The 23,689-nt window shown below is 35.3% G+C and overlaps 1 protein-coding gene across 3 annotated transcripts in view; it reads right to left on the bottom strand.

Annotated features, from left to right (window-relative positions):
- Window positions 1-8,933: 8,933 nt before the first annotated feature.
- The window catches only part of LOC129222198 (major facilitator superfamily domain-containing protein 6-like), a 38,392-nt gene continuing 23,636 nt past the window's right edge, over window positions 8,934-23,689 (bottom strand). For all 3 annotated transcript variants that reach the window (XM_054856688.1, XM_054856679.1, XM_054856672.1), the window contains 2 exons: window positions 14,017-15,399; window positions 8,934-9,131 (listed from right to left, as the gene is read on the bottom strand). In XM_054856688.1, the coding sequence (XP_054712663.1) occupies window positions 8,944-9,131; window positions 14,017-15,399 (1,571 nt within the window). In that variant the 3' untranslated portion in view covers window positions 8,934-8,943. The remainder of the gene's footprint in view (window positions 9,132-14,016; window positions 15,400-23,689) is intronic.

Here is a 23,689-nt window from a genome sequence, read left to right as displayed (position 1 = left end):
TTTAGAGACAGTCAGTTTTCAAAAATTAAGTGAGAAAATACACACGGTCGAAGAGGCTGTTAAGTACAAGAATGCTATACTCTTAATAGCATAAATGAAGCTAAAAAAAAGAGGCAAAAAAATGGTAAATGGAAAGAATTAACCAATAGAAATTTAACACCTAAAAAATTGCTGGTTAAATGAACATTTCCTAAAAATAAAACTTCTTCGAATTGAGTAATGTTTTTCAGTTTAAAATTCATGTCCGGCATCCGATTGCATAGCTGCCAACTGCCCTCATTTGTCCGGGAATCCCCAAGATTTTGTTGCCTTCTCCCGAAGTCCCTAATGAAGCAAATATCTTACAATTTTCTTTAAAACTATGAAAATCCCTAAAATTTTTCAGTGATTAGTTTCAGAAAAAATCCTTTCCGTAAAACAATCACGATCGCAGAATGAAACTTTTTATGCATGAGTATGAGAATCATACCTGTCCGATTATTATTTTAACATATTTATTCCATTTTACATCTTTTTAGAGCTTTTATTTCCCAAAAAAATGCTGTAAAACGCTCCCGATTTTTCTCTGAACTACCAAACTTTTTATGTGTTGCCAAGGAATTTTTATTCTTACTTATAAGTTGAGATAACTTATTTTCAAATATTTTTTAAGCCTAAAAAATGTGGTTTTTTAACTTCAAAAAGGAATAATAGGAAGGTAATTTCAGATTTTGAAATTTCATGTCTTGCCGGATTTCCGAAAACCGAAGCTCACATCCTGTACAAGTTAATTTCAGAAATCCAAACTTTATTTTAAAAATCACTTTTTTACTTTGATATTTTTCTGTAAATTTATTCATTCAAATTTTTCCGCATTTTCAGCTTTCAACGTCGGCAACTATGAAATAGTTTCAGTAAAAAAGATTGAGAAATGCAGCGAAATTTTGCAATCAAGTTTTCCGAATTTTCAGCCTTCAATGTTGGCAACTATGAAATAGTTACAGCAAAAAAAGATAGAGAAATGCAGCGAAATGTAGAACGTTTTTTATTTATTTACCGCACAGCTACTTATCTGTGCGTTGAGACAGGTCCTTGAAGCACAACGGAACACTAACTCTTCATCGAAACTACTTGCGCAAATGTGTAGTATTTCTGCTTTACGTATTTCGTACCTCTCATTTTATAATATTTTTATGGCTATTGTGAGGCTTTGAGAAGTTGAGCTCCGACTCGGACAATGTTAACCTCTGTTTCGGAAAATAGGAAGGGTAATTGGCGCTAAGTTGAGTTGAGAAACTTTCTTAGTAGTTTTTAAAAAATATTCCAACTAAAATCCGAGCCAATAACACGTCTATTTTTCACTAAACTCCCCTAAAACAGGTAAACATAGTCAAGGTCACAGTTCAACTAACCAGGGATGCACTATAGTAGGGTTTACAAATGTTGTTTGAGTTTTCCAGGTGGTTCCCTGCTGCAGTTATAAATGTCTTTCTTTTCACAATTTATTATTTATTTATTTACTTCACGTCTGGGAGCTTCAGAGCAAAAAAGAGAATTAAAGAAAAATGTGCTAAACGTTTAAACATGTTCTGCAATAAATATTCTTCCACTGTTGGAACACGAGCAGGGTCAAGTTTAATTTAATGGAAAGAGGACCCAAGCATTATTTTGTAAAAGCTTTTATTACACACATCACAAGAACGACGGCACACACAAGAACACGAGGAAAACAGAAAATACAAGAATGGATGACTAGAAGTTGAAGTGGAAGTAAAATCTTCTCGCGCTCTTATAGCGCCCTCTATTCCGTAATGGGGGAGATGCAACATCCACTTTTCTTCAGACCTGTATTTCGCAGTTTTAATACTGTGAAAACATTCATTTATGGAAGAGAACGATTCGTTAATTTGAATAAGCCGAGTGAATAATTCTGCATATTTTCCTATTTGATGTAAATTTTAGTGACCATACAGTATTACTTTGCATTTTAATGCTCCTTTGGGTGAAATGATGTAACCGCCCATTCTACGAAAAATCCAGAATCCGAATTTTATCTAGCACGTGACGCATCTATATTTAATTTCAAAATGTGTAGAAAGCAAAAATATTTCTCCTAAAGAAATCACACGTGTATATGTGGTTCCTTAGTGGGGAAAATATTTGTTTACTAAATTTTTAAATATTACTTCCGACACGAAGTATACAGGTGTCACGTGTGGGACAAGATATCTATTTTTCTTTTGAGTGGCATACTATTTGTTTCTTTTTGAAACTAACACGTAAAAAAAAATTAATAGCGAAGCGAAGTACATATTTAGCAAATTTACATCAACAGATTCCAATAATATCTTTCTAGAATAAAGAAGTCTACAATAGATGTCCAAAAATGTGTCCCACACGTGACAGGTCAACTTCATTTTAAAAATAGTAATTATGAAAGAAATTAGAAAAATGTTTTTGGCTTAACAAATCACACGAGTCAAGTACTTTCACTTGGACAGCAAACTTTAAACTTTTAGCCCTTAATAATTTTTATATTTCTGAAAGTGTACGGATAATTTTGTCAAACTGTCAAACAAAGTTCCCTATATTAAAATGATTTTTTTTTAATCCTGAGATATTAAAAATCAAATTCGTAACATGTGAAATTGAGCTATAATATGTTACATTATTTCATGCTATAGTCGGAGTAAGTGTAATCCAGTGTATATGTAATAATTTTACTTTTACAATTCTCTGTTAATTTTTATTATTATTTTTTCTATAATAATAATCTTTCTAATATTTATACTGTTTTTTACAATATGTAATAAATTATTTTTGTTTGAATGGATCTCAATCTTGATTGCGTTCAATCACAATATATAATTATGTTCGTTTGACTTCATTAAATTAAAATATTTCTTCTGAACACAATTGCAATGACTTTTTTCCCATTTCTAACGAATCCAATTCCTAGTTGTTCCAAGGCCGTATTGTCCAGTCAGTGAACACATTGTAGCGTGCATGGAATATGCGATAATTTTTGATTTCAGAATATTGTTGGGAGTAGTTAGTAAGTAAACATACTAAAAGTCCCCGCCCCTGGGGGGGGGTGAACTAAAGGTGGGGGAGAAAGCAAATTTCGGGTTTTTTCAATATATGTCGGAAACGGTGTAAACAATGCTTTCAAAATAAAAATTCAAGTTAAATACAGTTCCTACAGAACTGTTTCTACACATATATTTGTCAATTTTCCAATGATTTTCAGGGTTTATGTTATGAAAAATCGATGATTTTCGGAGAAATTCTCTCTTTTTGTCAAACACAAAATATGGACAGCCCTTTACCAAGGGCTGTCCATATAAATGCTGGACGAAGATTTCCAGAATTATTTATATGCAGCATGAATTAAATGGACTGAGGAAGTGCAGAAATTCAGCACAAGAGATACAATTTAAGGAAATTGATTACGACATTGATTTAATTAAGTTTGAACTTGTCGTTGTTGAGGATATCTAGTTTTTAAAACTGTTTGGCAAAAAGAGACGATTGTATAAACCGAAAATGTGGACATTAATGTTAGTTAGAAAATTGAGACAGCGGTCAAACAAGAAGGTTTCTGTTCAACTTTCATAATAACTAAGCTAATGCTGAAGCTGTTGAAAAACGAGCAAGCTTTTTAGGTAATGCTGACGTTTATATTGCGAAGACAGCTATCATCAGATAAAAAAATTCTTCGGTAGCTATTATTTGAGAGGAAGTCCTCCTAGTTATTCTCTTGATAGCCAAATCCCCAACTGATCACAACATTCATCCGGTAAAATCTGGAAAAGGAACTTAATATCCGCAGCGTATCTCAGGAGAAAAGGGTTTGTCAAAATGTACCAGAAATCTGAAATCATACAATATGTATTTAAGGTATATATCAACAGTTCTGCTTCCCCTGAATCTATTGAGGCTGCTGAGGTCATATGTATCTCTCATGGTATAGTGCCTAGGAACTATAGAGAAAACTAAGGGTAAAAAACAATAAATTTCATATAAGTTCCCTCACAAAAGATTAAATAAAAAATTAATTGTTTAAAAAAGATGCCATAAAACTAAGGTATCTGTTATCTTTACCCATAGTCATGGAAAGTACTAAAAAACATTATTATAAAGCGTAATCATAATAAAAAGTTTGAATCAAGGTTTCTCTGAAGCAAACATAAAATTCATTCTAGCGGAATTTTTTTATCTTCATCTATAATGGGGGTATTTGAAGAACCATATTACTTTTATCACGAGTTACATGACACGTATTCTTGGAAAACATAAATTACAATTTACAATGTTACAATTTACAATTTTACGACTTGCAATTTACAGTTTATTTGTAGTTTGGGAAACAGTAAACATTTGAATGAGTAATACTGAATACAGTCTATACTTTTCGTCAGAAATGAGATGTATCAATTGTTGCATTTCTGCTAATGCTCGTTCATCGTGAAGTCGAAAGTTTAAAGGGTTCTAAATCAGATCGAGCTATTACTTCAAGTCTTGACTATGCTGAGAGCTACGTATATATGTATATATACACTGTTAAAAAAAAAAAAACCTGAAAATTCAGGTGGTTTTCTGACTGATTTTAACAGAATATTTCTGTAATGCTTCAAAACGTATTTTTTCCTTATAATAACAGAAACATCACGAAAAGAAGTAACGAAAACAGAATTTTTTCCATCTCTAGGGTTGCCGCTGTGCTGTACTTCTCTCTGATTAGCCTTCAAGTCATGATAAACATCACTTTTGATAGTGCTTATAATTCGCACTGTTACATTTTGCTAATTAAAAGCATATTTAGAATAACAACTCCGTTGCTGTAGACAAAATAGATAGCTTGCTATTTCATGTCTGGAGCTGGTTATAGTACTCGTACGTCAAAATTGTTTATACGCTTTTGAGCTTTGCAGGTTTGGAAAAATGTCGGCGCCATTTTTAGACTGGCAGATGTGTTTTGATCGTCTTGGTGATTTGATGTGGGGTTTTACTGAGTCAGTATTAGAATATCCTTGTAATTTTAATATTTTGCTCACTACTTTGAACAATTCTATTCGTTAGTCATATTGTGTGTTCTAGAGCGGTGAGAATAGTTTTAGGATCTCGTGTTATCCATTTCAAATAAAGGCTATTTATTGGATTACTTGTATCCAGATGCAATGGAGATACTTAAATTTAGCACCGCTGGTCACATGTAAGTATTGTTGAATATCTTTGAACATGTTAATATACAAATGTATTTTTCTTGTTAATATGCATTTGATAGAATTCCGATGTTAGCTTATTTAGAATTTATAGAACTATTATAAAGTTATTTTTTATTGTTCTAACGCATTGCATTCTTGAAAGTCATTAACGCTAAATGCCGTATCTACCGGAGAGGTGTGCAAGCAAGATCGGAAAAAATCACTTAGTTTTTTTTTTTTTTTTTTTTTTTTGGGGGGGGGGGGGGGTTCGCTTCACAGTTTGGAATACTGAAAGTCACTATTTTAAATCTCTAAATAAAGGTGTACTAATGATCTTTGAAAATACAATGAAAGTTTTGGCAACAATAAGTACTTAATTCAATTTGTTAGGCTCTTATCCAACAACTTATTTGAGATTATTGCAAGTTTCTTGGAAAAACAGTTCAGGTAAAACGAACTGATTGATATTGATATGCTTAAGTATGATGATTATGTACTAAAAGTCTATGTTGCGATTCCAATGAGTGAAAAATTGGGATATCGTTGGGGGGGGGGGGGGGGGGGGGGGGAAGCATGCAGCATCTGAATCAAAAATTCTTCACGTGCATGTCAATGATTCTGTTTTTTAAAATACAATAGATATGCGGTATTCTCTATCAGGTATATTATTAAATGATAACGTCAACCTGCTTTTAATAGTATTTTATTTGACATATTCTGCAAATAAAAATATCATATTTTTCATGTATGTTTTTCGATGCCCAACCCCAGACACTGTACGAAGAAGGGAATATCGAAACAGTATCAGCAGGGATAATTGGTGTCATATTCAAATCCATCAATTTTTCTGCTAGTACTATTTGATTAATTTGATTCATCTGAAGTTGATATAAAAAGTTTTGGTCACGGATGCTCGGAGTAGAAATTATGTTTAGGTAAGTTCTCTATCCAGTTGTTAATTTAAAAAATCTTTGAGTAACAAATGCAAATAAAAAAAAGTAATAATTTTAGAAAGTTAACTATATTTGTATTATATATCATTTTAAAGAACTAAATTTTTGATGAAATGAAAAGTCAATACTTGACATAACTTTTTAAATATTTTTTTGAAAATAAAATAAAATCTTTTTACTTAAATATGGGAAAGTGAGAAATGGAAAAAATATCACAATGAAAAAATAAGGAACGTAAATTCTGTTAAAACACAGAAAGATCGTAAATGAACGGAAAAATAAGAAATGGAATTTTCGTTTAGTCACGGGAAATTTATAAACGGAAAACTACAACTACGGAGAAATAAGAAATGGAACTTCTGTTAAATCACGGAAAGTCATTGAACGTAAACGTAATATTTACGGCAACTTTGCTGCCGGTACTTTCTCCGTTATTTTCAGGAAATTTTTTTAACAGTATATATATATATATATATATATATATATATATATATATATATATATATATATATATATATATATATATATATATATATATATATATATATATATATATATATATATATATATATAGATATATAGATAGATACTCTTCCTTTTGCACAGTTCTATTTTCATAAACCTATGACAGCTTTATCAAGGGTTGTCTGGTACGTATTGTTGTGAAATAAAATTTACAATGTTAAAATTTAGAAATTTACAATTTTAAACTTAAAGCGATTTTTGTTGTTTTTTTTAGTTACTCGTGCATTTGCTTTCGGAAAGTAAACTTTGATCAAGTCGAACTAATAACGAAGACAAAGTGTTTTTTGTACATAGTTTCGCATTTGAAAAAGCCTTTCTTCACAGTCGTCGGAAGTCTCCGAGACGCTGTGGTCTATTTCTTTTTCTATCGAGCTCATCTTAGTTGTTTTCAGACTCATGTGCTCGACGTTTTCTTACTCAACATGGGCGTAAAAAAGGCCTCAACGGCATGTACCTATATTTACATCACTAAAAAGCAAAAAATAAATTACTTTTAAATTTAAAAAAAGAAAAACGCCTTCAAGAAACACCAAGGAACTAAAAAGCAAAAAATAACATATTGCACTTATATACTATTTCCTACCCAAAACTAGAAATGATATTTATTTTTCAATTCCAGTACAAAAATCAGCTAAACACCCAATTATAAAATAAACATTGATTTCAATTACTATACGATGAATTATTTTAAATATGTAACTAATTATATACGATCTCTTAATTTTCAATAACCTTTTGAAGTCGGGGCCTTCTATAAACTACTACCAAACGTAACTGAGTAGGTTTAGTTTTAAATAGAGGTGGGCAATGTCGTTATTGTAATGATGCGTTCATCAGAGGATCGTTCATTCTTTTGATCCGTTCATTTTAGAAAGTTTAAGGTGATCTCTCTGCACGACATACTCACGTACATTCGAAATGTTTCAGTAGATCAGTAATATTATTTGAAGGAAAAATAACTAACATCATCGAAAAGTAAGAAAATATGCCTTTGAAAAATCGATCAAAAAAACTTTATTTAGGTTTAGCTGTATGAAGCAATTAAAGTTCATTTTGTAAGATATTTTTCAGTTGCCGAATAGTGAAATATGTTTTCCATTCCAAAAATCGCAGGTTCCATTTCAACATGTCACAAAAAAAAGTTACTAAATTTTACTATAAAAAAAAATAAACTGTTTGTGACGTCAGAAAATTTGCAGAACTGAACTTAGTGAAATAAAGCACTAATTCTAAATAGAAATATCATATCAATAAGTATTGTATGGTAACAGGTAAAAATAAAACTAAAAATAATTTTGAATGTGTACTTAAAGTTGCATTTTAAATAATGTAAATCACAAAATAAATAAATGAGAGGACTACGAAAAAAAATTGAAACAGGCTATAATATAAAACACGGGGACAAAGAAATGTTTGTTAAAAATATGTACGTTAAATATACATAAATTTAACGAAAATGTTATTATCACAGAACCTCTACTTTTTAAATAAAAGCTGGTGTATGGTGCAAGTTGTCGATACTGACCTTTTTTGACCCCAAGACAAGACCCCCCATTTGTCAACTACTACATCTAGATTGCCCGGTTTGGTGCTTTTTGTTGACACATAAACAGCTCCAGAAAATCTGTATCGACTTTCCACCAGGGTTACGATAGTATTAAAATACGACATTTTTATTGGAACGACTTTTTTTTTCAATTTAGTTGTTGACGACAATAAGTATTACTTGGAATAATTTTCATTTTTATTGCAAGTAAGCCATTTTTGAATGTTGCATTCAAACTACAATGTTGAAGATAAATGGGGGGATCCGTGAGAAATGTTGACGTTGAAAAAGAGTCCCACGAAATAAAGAATTCAAGCGCTGACTTAGAACTAATGAGACCCATCCAGGTTATTATTGTGGATTACACAATAATTACTTTCGGGGGGAAATGAAAAAATTACACCAAAGCAGTTTAGGTACTGAAACGGAATGGTTCTCACAAATCTGGGAGTGGTGCTAAACAATACATCTCCCGTGCTTAGAACGAGAAATTTAATCTTATTACAGCAAAATGTATATTCTAATTTGTACGATACTTATAAAGTGCTGTTGATGAATTTTACAAATGGGAAATATCAGTATACAGTTTTGTAATGTTGTAGCGTAAACAATTTCAATTTTCTATAAAAACAGAACATACTTTATTGCTTGTTCGACACATTCACATTGATCATCATGTGAAACTCGAAAATGAATAAATAAATAGATAAATAAATAAATAAATATACATGTATCAGCTTGTTCCATATTTAGGGACTTCAGGCTTATTTTCAGCTTGAGAAGAAAATTTCCTGACTACAACATATGCTACGATAAATGCTGGAAGACAAACTAAACTTATGATGCTAGCTGTCCAGAACGTTCTTCTTCCGCCAAGCTTATCGAAGCCAACTCCGCCAAGTAAACTTCCAGTTGCAACCCCTGAAACAGTATTTAAAGAAAATGAAAGTTATTGACATAAAGAATGTGGAGGATATTATCCTGATATAAATAATAGCCAATGATCGAGTAACACCATCAACGACGTCATCAACAATGAAACGCGCGCCACGGCATAATAATTTGATAATATGTTTCGGTAAGTTTTAACATGCAAGGAAAGACTTTATTGTGATAAGGCTGAACTCGATCCGGTAACTTAACTGTTTTACTGGTAAGACTGTCCTTTCAGGGGAATGAAGAAATGAAAAATTGGTTAATAATGAACGCTATTTACTGGAATTTAGGGTTCATCCACTGGAGTTAGGATTAAAATTTCAACTATAAAAATACCACTAAACAGGCAATTGCTTCGTTCAAATGTAGAAGCAATTTTCACCCATCTCCATTCAGGTGCTTCAGTATAGTGTTTACGGACTTCTTGCGAGCATTAGTTTAACAATCAGGGGCGGCAAATAGGGGGGTCAAGAGGGGGCGGTCGCACGCCTAAATTTTTTGAGCAAAATGATAGAAAATGGGTGAATTCAATTTATGTAAGTCGGAAATCAATGTTCTTTAAAGAAAATCTCGCTGGTTCTCAGCAACTATTTGATGAAACTCGACTCATTCTCAGACAAGAAAAAGTGTTTTTCGTTATTTGGATGATGACTTAGAAATTTATGAGGTATTTTCAGCTTTTTCAGAACATAGAAAACTGTTAGAGGACCATGGTTAATTTTAACTAAAGAAGACATTGCCTGACATAGGGTAAATATTTCACACTTGTGTGCCCTGTGTAACGATGGTATGTCCAATATGAGAGGCTCGTGAAAAGTGGTGTGGCAGCATGATTTTCACAAGAAAATTCCTTGATATCTTACATTCACTTTTACGTTCATTTTTTAATTGTATATTTATTTAATGAGTGTTCATCGCTTTCTTCTGCTAGAAACACGTTTCAGTGCTCAATACATTATAATGCTTTCATAGAAACTTCTTAAAAATGCATGTGATTATTGAATAAAAAAAGACATATCAACCAAATACCTTTTATGGGGCTCTATAATTATGCAATCGCGGAGTGACACAAGATAATCTTCAAGAGTTAAAACGATAAGAACATTTCTCTATAACTTCAAAGCAGTGATTTGATGACTAGAAGAATTATTGCAAAACGATTCTTTCAATGGTAAAAAAGCTCATGCCCTTTAGCATGTATGACTTTGTTTGAATTTTTATCCAATTTGTTTGCATCGGGAAAAGGTTTTTGAAAAATGCTTTACTCTATCCAAATCTATATCTTCAATCCGCTACTCGACTATTCAAACCACAGTTCAATCTACATTTGATCTGTGCACCATACTACCATAGTTCAATCTACAATTGAAACTGAAAATAGATTTTTTATAGATGTACATTTCAATCAATCGTGAAATTTTTCAAAAAAATTCTTCCTCCGAGCCAAAATTTGATGATAATTAGTTTTCTGTATGGTTGGCTGGGATTATGGCTATTTGGATTGGATTTTGAAAACGAAAAATTAAATGTTTCAACTGTGAGTAAAATTTTTAGCATGAGGCAAAAAAAATTACAAGCAATATAACAACAGAATGGTTTTTACATCCAGAGACTGCAGTTTCCTCCTTGTTATAGACTCATTAGTCTGGAATAGTGAATAACAGAGCAGGAGGCAGATGATATCTCATTGAAGCTGAGAGCACCGACATGATTAGATTATTCAATGATGAAAAGTTTAAGCCCCTCACAGTTTTTGAAGGAGCCTGGGTGATTTTGAAGAGCAAGATATACAGGGTTTGCCCGGAAAGTAATGAGCCTCATTTTTTAAAAAATACTTTTAATGATCAGATTCTTACAAATACTTAAAAATCTTCAAAGTACGACCCTTCTGCATCGATACACTTTTGCCAGCGCGATTTCCATGAATTGAAGGCTCCCTGGAAGTCCTCGACCGATAAGCTCTTTAGAAGTGACGTCGTAGTAGACTGGATGGTTTCCGCGGTGTCCCAATGCTTCCCCTTCAGCTCTCGTTTCAGTTTGGGAAACGAAAAAAAGTCGGGCGGGGCCAAGTCGGGACTGTAGGGTGGCTGGGGAAGCGCGTCGACGCGAATTTTGGTCAAGTAGGAGGTCACAACAAAGCTGGTGTGAGACGGTGCATTGTCATGATGGAGTTTCCAACAATTTTTGATCTCCTTTCGGACGCGGGTGACGCGGTTATTCAGCCGTTGAAGCACTTCTTTGTAGAACTGACCCGTAAGAGTCTTGCCAGGTGGGACGAACTCGTGATGCACTACTCCTTTAACATCGAAGAAGACAATGAGCATTGATTTCACACGTGACTTGCTCATTCGAGCTTTTTTCTGGCGAGACGACGCCGTGGTGTGCCATTCCGCACTCTGTCTTTTCGTTTCTGGGTCGTACTCGAATATCCATGACTCATCTCCAGTGATGACGTTGTCCAAAAAATTAGGGTTGTCCCTACACATTTTTTTCATCCCCTTGGAGACTTCCAAGCGATGCGTTTTTTGAGCATCGGTCAAAACTTTGGGCACAAGTTTTGCGCAAATCTTTCGCATGCACAATTCTTCCGACACAATCTCATGGACAATTGTTTTCGGCAAGTTCAACGAGTCTGACAACAAACGAACACTCATTCGGCGGTCTGAGTTCAACAATTCGCGCACACAACTCACATTGTTGTCCGTTTTCGAGGTTGAAGGGCGTCCAGACCGGGCCTCGTCGGTGACATCCTCACGACCCTCTTTGAAAGCTTTGTGCCACTTTTTTGCCTGCGAATAGGACATGCAAGCCTCCCCGTAACCCTCCTGAAGCATATCGAAGGTTTCCTTGGCAGTTTTGTTTACTTTGACACAAAATTTTATCGCGTAGCGTTGTTCAATCGTTCTTTCCATTTTTAGTATGACAAGGGCGCGAAACAGGGGTCTCCTTAAAATGACGTCCTCACCGTTTCAGAGCTCAGAGGCGACTGAGGCATGGCTCGCTGGAAAGCTTAGGGTTCCCCCCACCACTTCCAAGCGGTCGCGCCGCTCGGCGGTGTACGGTCGCGTCACAATAAAATAAGGCTCATTACTTTCCGGACAAACCCTGTAAAAAGTGTTTATATACATAACTTTGCGTTTCTTCAATTATTTTTTAACTATTACAATCAGCTCAGCTAGTAGAGAAAGATTTTTTTTTTATGTCTCAGGAAGTTAGAGAAATATTTTCGAAGCACAAAAGGGGGGGGGGGTGACCTTTTCCATTTAGCTGAACTGGGAAAACAGCACGACATTGGGCACTGATAGATCAGTAACACGATTCCCTGCTCTTCCGAAATCCAAAAATCATCCATTATAGCTTTTCTAAATGGTATAAAAACTTTAGTAGCCAGATGTTTTGTATGATAACTTTTAAGTCAATGAATCAAAATTTTAATTGTTTCTAAACCCTAATTTTATTTATACTAAACCGATTTTATGACAACTTCTTGTTAGCTAATGTGTGTTTGGTTTCGCTTTGGGGTTATACATATTTAAGAAACTCGACCCCCCAAATGAAAAGGTGAAATGCCACCCCTGGTCACAATAGTACTCAAGGAGTAATGAGAATGCATATTGTAGAGGGTCTGGACATTGTAAGACAGTGTCGCATTATGCAGGGCATGAGAATTAGTTGAAGTCCACTGTGAACGGAAACTCGGTGTTAAATGACTTGCAAAAACACAAATAAATAATTTGCCTCAGTGGTTGGCACACGTAGGCTGCCGCTCCGAGATCGTATTCAAAATCAATGCCTCCAGGAGTTCTGGCTCTTCCTTTGGATTAAAACGGCTGGGCGGCAAAGAAATCATTCCAAATTAGCTAACCCAAAGCTATGGACATTCCCCGGTGCTTTAACTACCATACGGAATCCTAAAACGTCATTCTAACAGGTGAGAACTAGAGTGGAGAAAAGAAAACCATGGATATTCGTAGCCAGTTCAATTTGGTGCACAATTATTTTATTATATCGGTTGTCAATCTTTTGTGAGGCCGTGGTAGCCCGATCGGTAGAGTGTCAGATTCGGGGCCGGAGGGTTCTGAGCTCGAACCTCGATGGTCGAAGATCCACCGTCGTCATTAAAGGGGACTGGGCGACGTTAAATATGCTCATGGTCTCAGTGTCCTCCAAGTGAAACGATACCTCTGGGGGTGCTAGTACCAGGTAGCTATTAGCTCCTGATCTAGATCTAAATTTTCATTAACTGTTCGATCCGGTGATGGTGCTGCCATCTATCGGTATAAAAAATAATGGAGGCAAGGCACTTAGTATGCAGTCCTCGACATAAATACAGTTGTAGTCAGTTGTGACTCGGAATCGGAATCTTTTGTGAAACTAAATTACTTTTGGAAACAGTGTATGAAAAAACTGTAGTTCATTTGGAGAAAATATAAAAGAGGTCTCGTTTTTTTTTTTTTTTTTTTTTCCAACATTAGTTAAAGCCTTTAAATCACCATATCACCATCAAGGACAGAACGAACAGCGATTTGAAATCTTTGATTAAATCGTATTAATGAAACGCCGAGTGAATTACGAACTAACAGTCTGATTAAATTACGGTTTCAAGCAAATCCTCAGTGTCCTGCAGAATAGAACTAATCGTTAAATTTTACAAAATGGCAGAATAAAAATTTCCAGTTTTATAAATACGATGAAATAATGTGTTATTTCATTGCTAAATTTCAAATAAATAATAAAAAGTGTCTTCTTTTTGGGGCACCTAGTAGCTTTTATCTAAGCAGGAAAAAAAACGTTAAAACTGATAAAATCATTACTAAAACTAGCAAGAAAAAAAACTAAACACCTTTGAAAATATACTTCAAAATCTTACCTAAACCTTCGAATAAACCTCCAAAAACACCAAGCATGGTAGCTTCTGTCCCTTGAGGAGCTTTAGTTGATGCATATGACGTCATAGCGGCGTAAAAAACAGCAAAAGTCATTCCATGGAGCACTTCGATTGGTAAAGTTAACCAGGGATTTTTGAGAAAATAATACAGTCCTAAACGCAAAACAAAAGCAAAAAGCGTGCCGAAAAGGCAGTTGAAATGTCCAAGAACTTTTATGAGATATCCTGCAAAAAAGAAGAATGGTACTTCGGCAACTAAGCATTGAACTGCTACTGTAAGCCCCAATAAGGTCTGATTTGCTCCCATATCTTCTAGGAACCAGAACTGGTAATTCCATATGAGGCCTGTCAGAGCTCCTGATACGTAGACACCCAAGGCAAAAATCACAGTCTCGTAGGATGAAAATATTTTTCCAACATCTTTGCATATATTGAGAGACATGTTAGCTTTCACCATTTGAACTCTGGATAGAATAATCAAATCTATGATGACGAAAGCAAGCATGAGGTAAAATCCAGACGAATAACTTGTTTTAGAGGCATCTCCAGTCACTATGTCGTTTAAAAATCCAGCGAGTGAAGTCACAATGCCCCATCCTATTGTTGCCCAAAGTCGTTGTCTGCCGTACAATTTTGAATCATCTTTCAGAACCTCGCAACAGGCTGCATCGCTGAGGCAAAACGACGTGGCTGAACCCGTTCCAGCAATCACGGCTAAGAGAGTGAAGAGCCAAAAATTATAAGTTTTGTACACTGATATTTCTTGTTGTGGTTCTGTCTCCGAACAAAATTCTGTATCACATTTCATAAATAATGACTCTTGTGTGGAACATTTGCAAGTATTATTTCCTGCTACTGGTGTGAAAATAAAATGTATAGTTAAGTTCGTCGGTTCAAGTAAAACATAATCCAGAGTAAAATTTTCATTGGAGTTCATCAATTCCCCAGTTTCGACAGTTCTTAATGTACCAAGTAACACATCAGGTGCGTTGACAAAACAATTTTTAGAATTCATTAGCGTGCAGGTACTGTTTTTAAAATGTTTGGTAACACAGGTTTCATTTGATATCGGTGAAATATTCAATTCGTTGTCATTAACACAATTTGCATGTACTCTAGTACTCATCGCCACATCTACATACAGTGGTGGAATAAATAACACACATATAAATGAAAGAGTAGTAACAGTAACAAGAGTTATCATGATCAATTTGATGTTTTGGAAATAATCTGTTATGTATCCAAATAAAGGTTTTGACAAAAATACGCAAAATGGCAAAACAGTGTAGATGAGACCGACTGCTGTTGCATTGATTCCTAGACCTTTAGCTACCACTGGCATAAATGGAACTGATCCACCCATGGCTGGAAAACAAAGTAGCATTAATATAATAAATATGCATCAAAGACACCAAAATTGAATCATTTAAAGCAAGACAATCTTTAAGGTCAGGTTTAGAGAATTTTTTACTTCCTTTTACAAAAAAGGAAGTTATTCGCGAAAAAATTTTCACTCAAAAATCGACCTTAATTTCCATTTTACTGATCCCCGAATGAATGGTGAGTTTTTGTTTTGACTCGCCCACACGTGGATAAGTGCCTAAGAACGTATAGACACGCGAAATATTCATTTTGACGATTCCAGAGTTAATTACACTGCTTGACAATTGCTAAGGAACGCGTGATTTATGCAAATTCGTAACTCAACCACCTAGCCAATGGAAATAAATTCAAGCTCCGATGGCGTGGTAGAACAAGACTCGTTATCTGTATAAAAGACAGTTTATACACGCTCAATATTCGTAAAAAATTCACGTTTGGTTTTTAACAAAAATAGTGCTGGATGTTAAATAAGGTTTTTCTCTGAAATTCTGTTTGGTTCTTGAAATACTTAATCTTAAGTATTCATAGTAAGCAAGACATCATTTGAGTATCTACGATCGTGGACGAGCGGTTGGACGACTGGGAGCAGGTCAAAATGTCATCACAGTGGCTGCTGCAATGGGTGTATCAAAAAGTGCCATCTCCCGATTAAAGAAGGCCGCTGAAGGTGGGAATGTTTTATAAAAGCATGCCCGGATCCGTGATAGGAGCACCACAACTTCAGAGGATCGCTATGTATCCTACGTGGCAAGAAGAAACAGAAATTTTACTCCTGGAGAGATTGCTGCAAATCTAACAACCGCTACCAGTACGCATGTTTCTGCAAGAACCATCTCACGGCGAGTAAATAATATCGGTTTATATCATTGAGAAGGAATAGATGGAGAGAGTGCAACCCTACTATCCCGATACGGCAACAGCACCATGTGACCTGGGGGCAATTTCGAGTTGACCGTAACCGCTAAAGAAGTTTTCATTAGCTGAAGCCATGAATGATAACAACCTTTAACTGTAGAACCGAAAAATTAGATTTATAGTAATAGTGCAGTATTGTAGCATTGTAAACTGTCAGGAAAAAGTCACACCAGGAGGTCCAGTAACTTTTCATTAGTATGTACGAATGTTTTAGCTTCTAAATAAAGAAAAAATAACATATATATACATATATATATATATATATATGCATTCAACGAGTACATATTCCACAGTTGCCTATATTTTTTAAACTTTTGTACTTATTTTATCTATAAAAGTTATAAAACATTTTATATCTTGAGTGCAAATAACATTTTAGTTCCATAAAAAACTTTTTACTTAACTAGTAATTATTTTAACGGCTCTTAAGCATTTTGTGTACATTTGCTTTGTTGGCGAGTAGCTTCTCGCCAAGCTCCCGTGAACAGCAGATGCGCGAGAATAAAGATTTGCTATTTTTATGCTTCAATACTAGTATGCCTGCGTATGAAATCATTTCAAAACATTGGTTACAATATATATGAATCCATAAATTTTCAGTCAATAACAGAACACTTTAAACATATATTTGTACATGCCCGTCATTTAAAGGAATAAACATCAAAATACATGAAAAATGCAGTTACATTAAATTTTAAAATCCGGGAAGAAGTGGGGAGAAGGAGTCTGAATGATAGGCCTGTATTTGTATCCGTTATTTACTTATTTATTTATTATTATAGGGTAAAGGAGTTGGAGCCAGAGTTTGTCATTTTTGCTACAACTCCGCAGCTCTGATTCGTACCCCTGACTTCATAATAAGCGCCGTCTGAAAAATATTTAATGCCAAAAGAGCGATTGCGTGCCAAAACGCGACAACTTCCCAGCCAAACAAGTCACCTGACCTGGGAAACATTGGGTCCCAAGCCTATTTCACTGAGACATTTGCTATGGCTTCCTCCATTAGTATACCTTCTCGATGGTTTATATGCACGGAAACCCGTACGTTGCATTCAAGTTCAACCACGCCATCGTCAAGAGAGATTACGCTGGTGTAATAAGGAACATGTTGGTGGGACCGTCAAAATTAGTCTAGAGTGATGTTCTCTGACGAATCTCGTTTCAGTGTGACAAGTGATTCTGGTCAGTCACCAACTACTGTGGAGAGAGCGTTTAACACGTTATGCACAAAAATTTGTTAGCGAACGTGATCGGTACGGCCCAGGCGTCATGGTGTGAGCCGACATCATGCACTATGGCAGAACATCGCTTCACGTTTTTGAATAAGAAAGCGATACGTCACAAATGAATTGCAGAGATGTTATGCTGGACCATGTTCGTCTTTTTAGGGGGGGCTGTAGGTCCAGCATTTCTCTTTACGGACGACGATACGCGGCCACACTGGAGCATTGAAGTGTCAGACACACTGCAAAGTGAGAACATTCTCCATATGCAGTGGCCTGCTTACTTTCCCGACTTAAATCCAATTAAACTTGCCTGAGAGGCTCTTGGCAGACGTGTTGCGCGAGGAACCGTCCCTCCCAAAACAGTACAAGAACTCAAATCCGCATTGAGAGAGGAGTGGGAAAACATCCCATAAGCACTCCTCAGTAATTAGTGGGGAGTATGGAAAACAGATGTAAATTGTGCATTAGTGTCCCTGAAAATCATACATCATATTAAGGTACTCATGTCTCCATCACCTAGTCTTTTTTTTTTTTTTTGTGGTTGTATGAAAATCATTTAAGTAGGGTTATTTTTTTTTTTTAAGTTTATACTTCATTGATGCAGAATATCTGTATTATTTTGTACTTATAATAAAAGCACATCCTCCCTACTAACTATATATTTCGTTCTGTTTCTTTAATCATTATCTATTCTGAACTATTCCAAAAAACGTAATTGTTCCTTAGCAATTGTCAAGCAGTGTACAATGAATTTTCTCGTGACGTCTGTATATACATATGTGTGGATTTGTGTATGTATGTCGCACAACTCAAGAACGGTATGTCCTAGAAAACTGAAATTTGGTACGTAGACTCCTAGTGGGGTCTAGTTGTGCACCTGCCTTTTTCGTTTGCATTCGGATGTTCCAAAGGGGAGATTTTACACCTTTTCATGGGGAAATCATTGTTAATTTCAATGCAAACTCAAGTGGTGTTGTAACTTGTCAAACACTTGGCAATATATCTCCAAGCTTTTGGTCGCCAAATTTTATCGCCAACTTGGCGACAAATTTGGTGGGGTTTTTTTAATTATTTTTTTAATTATTTTTTAAAAAATCTGATTTTAATTTGGCTACTGTTGGTGATATTTAGAGAGTAAACTACTGAATAACATTGAAATTGCCAGTAAAGGGGAAATGACATTAAATTGGAGTAAAAGGAAGTCATGTGATGCACACATCAACTCGTTTAAGTACAGGTTACAAAAATGTGTTTTAGGTTCATGACAAATGTCCAATACGTTCCTTCTCGTCTTCCCACACCCCTCACACCAACTACAGCATTGATTATATTATTACGTCATATTAAGTAATCATAAAACAATCGTGTGTTTTATTATACCATTACACTATAAAACTATCAACAAAAACTAATGAAGTCAATGTCATTACTTTTTAATACAACTAACGGTAAATATTAAATAGTATCAGAAAAACCTGCTGAAAAATAACTTTACGAATAAAGTTTGACTTTCATTAATTTTTTCAGTGCTAACTTTTTGAGTTTTCCTCGGTTTAAACCAATTTTTGACGCATAAAAGTTCCAACTCTAGTGGAATATTTTAAAGTAATCAACATTTTATGTTCAATTAAAAGCAAAAACGTTCGTACACTGATGGACAAAATTAAGAGATGAAAGCATTTTCACACATTTCTCGGAAAATATCACACAAATCCTGGACAACTGGTTGCCATTAAAATTGCACTATGGCACTGGTGTCGTTGAGATGAGTTTATGTATTCTTGTGGGCGTTGCTAAGGCAGCATGAAATATACAAGACTGCAGCCAGCTGTTCAGCTCATTCCACTACACAACACAGTGGCGATTTCTTTTGTGTTTCATGAATAACTATGTTGTTTTCTGTTGATTTATAGATGAAATGAGTGAGTATCACCGTATGGAAGAAGGTATGAGGTGGAAAATAGTGGTAGACTTGAGGCAGAACATTCCCAAACTCAGGTTGCTAGGGTATTGGTTGTAACTTCAAGCGTTGTTACGAAATTGTGGCGTCACTTTAAAAACAGTGGGACAGTGTGCAGAAGACCAGGATAAGAGCGTCCGAGAGCAACAACGCCCAATAAAGACCAGTCTTTGTAACTTACAGCCAAGCGCCAGAGGACATCTACAGCCACACAACTGTCTAGGGACCTCGCTGCTGCCACAGGAACACTATTTTCAAAGAAGACAGTTGCCATGAGGCTCGGTGAAAGAGGGTTGTATTCCAGAAAGTCAGCCATTTGCATCCCACTCCCTCCCTCCAGAGAGAGTATACAATGGCGCAGACAGCACCAACGCTGGACACAGCTCCAACGGGCTAATGTTCTTATCACAGATGAGTCCCGATTCAGTCTACAACCTGGTTCTCGGCGAATATTCATACGGAGGGCACCAGGGACTCGATACCATCCAAGTTACATCATGAAAAGGGCCCCTTATGCTGGTATAGGAGTAATGGTTTGGGCAGAGTTTATGCAAGATACACGCACACCACTCAGTGTGCTTGACACTGGTTCCGAGAATGCCCAGAGGTACAGGCAGGAGATCCTACTACCCTATGTGCGTCTTTTCAGGGGTGCTGTTGGACCACATAAGGCTGTCCTGAACGAGAAGTATCTGGAAATCGAAGATATTCATCGAATTGATTAGCCAGCCAAATCTCCTGATCTTAACCCCATTGAACATGCTTGGAATGCTCTTGGGGGGGCTGTTGCGATACACCAACCCCAATCCAGAACCATTCCGGAGTTAAAAACTGCTCCGGTGGAAGAGTGCGAGGGTCTACCACAAGCACTCCGTAGATCTCTCGTTAACAACATGCATCAGTGGCGCCGACTCCAGGGGGGGGGGGGCAGATCCCCTCCAATAAATCAAGAAAATTATTAGTTATATTATACTTTCTAAACTCACAAATTTATCTTTTATTTTCCATTTTTGAAGATAGTTTACCTCGTAAAATACATTCAATAATGAGTTAAAACAAATAATTATGGGAGTAAGCAGGTTAACTGAAAACGAGTGGTGTGAATAATGATAGTGTTACGGTGCTGTAAATACACTTAGAATTTGTCCCAGTGCGCGAATTTACGGGTTAAGTCTGTTGTCGGTGGGCAGCGCTGCGGCACGCTCATCTAAGTGTTGCTGATCTGGAAAAAATGGATGAGGGTTTGATTTGTATATTAAATGAGAGGCGTGATAGTTTTGAATACTTTTGTAAATTGTATTTAAAAGAAAAACCTTCACAAAATGATGATCATTCGCTTCCACGGAATCGACGTATACCAAAGAGGTATGAAAACAACGAAGCCAGCTCAAAGCACACTTTCAAAATACCAAAGTACAAGGCACTTTATATTGAGGTTTCTGAAATGGTTCAATTTTGCATTATTGGGCGGTTTACATCAACTGGACTCACACAGGTCATTGCAGTTGAACATTGGGTGCTTGCTTTTATTAAACAAAGGTGAAACAAATTTTGTAAAATCAACTGAGTTTTTCAAAAATGACCTTGACATTGATTGACTATGTTTACACTTGAATATGTTAGTCGATATCACCAATGAAAAAAACAACTGGTCTTAAAAAACACGCGTAAATTAAATATCTTTTTACGAAAATACTGTGCGTGTTTGTATTTAGTTTTTCATTTTTTCAAAGCCAAAAAATATGTATTAGGCTTGTCGTGTTTTCGGGGTTCTAATGTTGATTATATGACTTTAAATTGCTTTAAAAAACTTTAAAACTCACTATTTTTCGTCTCAAATTTAGAAAATTTCCCGCGGCAAGACTCCCTGGTATGCCCCCCCCCCTGGTATGCCCCCCAATATTTTTTTTTAAGTTGACGTCTCTGGGAGTGCCCTTCCATGCAAGTCAAGTGTTCTACCTTATATCTATGCCTAGCTACGGCACTGCACGTGTCCCCATAAAACAGAACAAAAAAATGTCTTTTACTAAGGCAAGTGTCATGATCTAGTTGAACCAGAAAATTTAAAAACCAATTTTTAGATTAAGATGAATAAATACCTTTGTTCTGAACAGTAAAGTAAGACAAAACAACGTTAGAAGAAGCACAAATTTGTAAATTACAGCAGACACGTGTTTCGGCGTTACAGGGAACGCCTTTTTCAATGCAAAAAATAATGAGCTTATGGATGAAAAGACATCCGACAAAAGCCAAAAGCCTTTGTGGCTTTTGTCGGATGTCTTTTCATCCATAAGCTCATTATTTTTTGCATTGAAAAAGGCGTTCCCTGTAACGCCGAAACACGTGTCTGCTGTAATTTACAAATTTGTGCTTCTTCTAACGTTGTTTTGTCTTACTTTACAATTTTTAGATTGTTTTACTTCGAAAACGCAATGTCACATACTGTTTGTTTTTTTATATTATACCTACACACCAGAAAATATGGCAATTTCAAGATACAAAAATCTGATCTTTATTTGAGAGGGACCTCCGTGGGATACATAACCCTCTAGACCACCGGTGATGTATGCCCCCCCCCCCTTTAATAATTTTTGCAAGTCGGCGCCCGTGACATGCATACTCGCTGTGCATACTGTCGATCTCTCTGAGGCGGGTACACACCATACTAGAGGCGGCCACACACCATACAAGTCTCACTTTCGTTTGCTATCTTTCATCTTGAAGGCCAGTACACATTGGACTGATGGCAATAACTCTTGTCAATGAATGGCACTTTAATTTTTGCTTTGCACACATTATTGTCATACTATAAGTCATATCCATACCAAATTTCATTTATTTTTATTCAGTACTTCTTGAGATTTTTGGAAAATGCCTTCCATCTCTTAATTTTGTCCACCAGTGTATAGTATTGTAATTTCTAATATTATACAACATTTTAGCCCCTTTTTTAGATAAAATTGGTTACAGTAGCCTAAAACATACTTGATTTTACTTGTCAAGTATTCCTGGGATGACAATCTAAAGTACCGTAAACTGGGGCTACTTGGACCCGAAATTTCATATTTTTTGCGAGTTTTATACTGATTTTTTGGTTAAACCCATAATGTGCACTGATAACATGGTTTTTACCACTTTTCAGACGTTCTGCTACCACCTTAAGTCTTTTTTAAACAACAATTTTAACTCGTTATATTGTTTTCTATTTTTAAAAATTGGGTTCAAGTAGCCCCGCGCTGAGGCTACTTGGTCCCGCTCAGCGAAAGAGCTGTAAAACAGGTGGTGGTATCAAGAAGGACCAAGGATTTTGAAAGAAAACTCAAAACACACGTTCTAATGAACAAACTATTTATATAAATTGCAAATTATTATGTAAATTAATAAAAAATCAACGTACATTCATAAAAACAGACAATCTACCGAATCCTGAATTGAACACTAATTTAACTAAACGCGAAATTAGTCTTTAAAACTAAACCTACTCAGTTACGTTAGATAGTAGTTTATAGGAGGCCCCGACTTCAAAAGGTTATTAAAAATTAAGAGATCGTATATAATTAGTTAGGTATTTAAGATAATCCATCGTATATTAATTAAAATCAGTGTATATTTCATATTGGGTGTTTAGTTGATTTTTGTACTGTAATTGAAAAATAAATTTCATTTCTTGGTTTAAGTAGGAAATAGTATGTAAGTGTTAATCAGTTATTTTTTACTTTTTACTTCGTAGGTGTTTTTTTGAAGGCGGTTTTTTTTTTTTTTAAATTTAAAAGTACATAATTTATTTTTTTAGTGTTGAAAATGTAAAATAAGTAGGTAGGATAGAGTATGCTGTACATTAGGGTGTCCCGAAAAAAAAATTTTCCGTTTTTCTTAATGCAAGACCTCTCAAAATTTGCGAAATCGATCGTAAATTACAAAAATTATTTAAAAAATAGAATAAAACAATATCTTCAGGGCTCTACCGATCGTCAAAGTTTTGAAAAATTGTCATTTTTATGGCAACTGAAAAAGAAGTACTGAGAATAAAGTTATAAATTTACTGTGAAATAAAAGCTCGACAGCTGAAATAAAAAGATCGTGATTCGTAATATCAACACAAACAGAAAAAAAAAAAAAAATGGTGATTACTACTGTAAATGCCTATATGGGAATAACCCCCATTTCCGCA

Source organism: Uloborus diversus, chromosome 1 (genome assembly GCF_026930045.1).
Source record: "Uloborus diversus isolate 005 chromosome 1, Udiv.v.3.1, whole genome shotgun sequence".
NCBI classification, from domain to species: Eukaryota; Metazoa; Arthropoda; class Arachnida; order Araneae; family Uloboridae; genus Uloborus; species Uloborus diversus.
The sequence above is the reverse complement of the archived record's forward strand: the minus strand, read 5'-3'. Positions and strand labels throughout refer to the sequence as shown.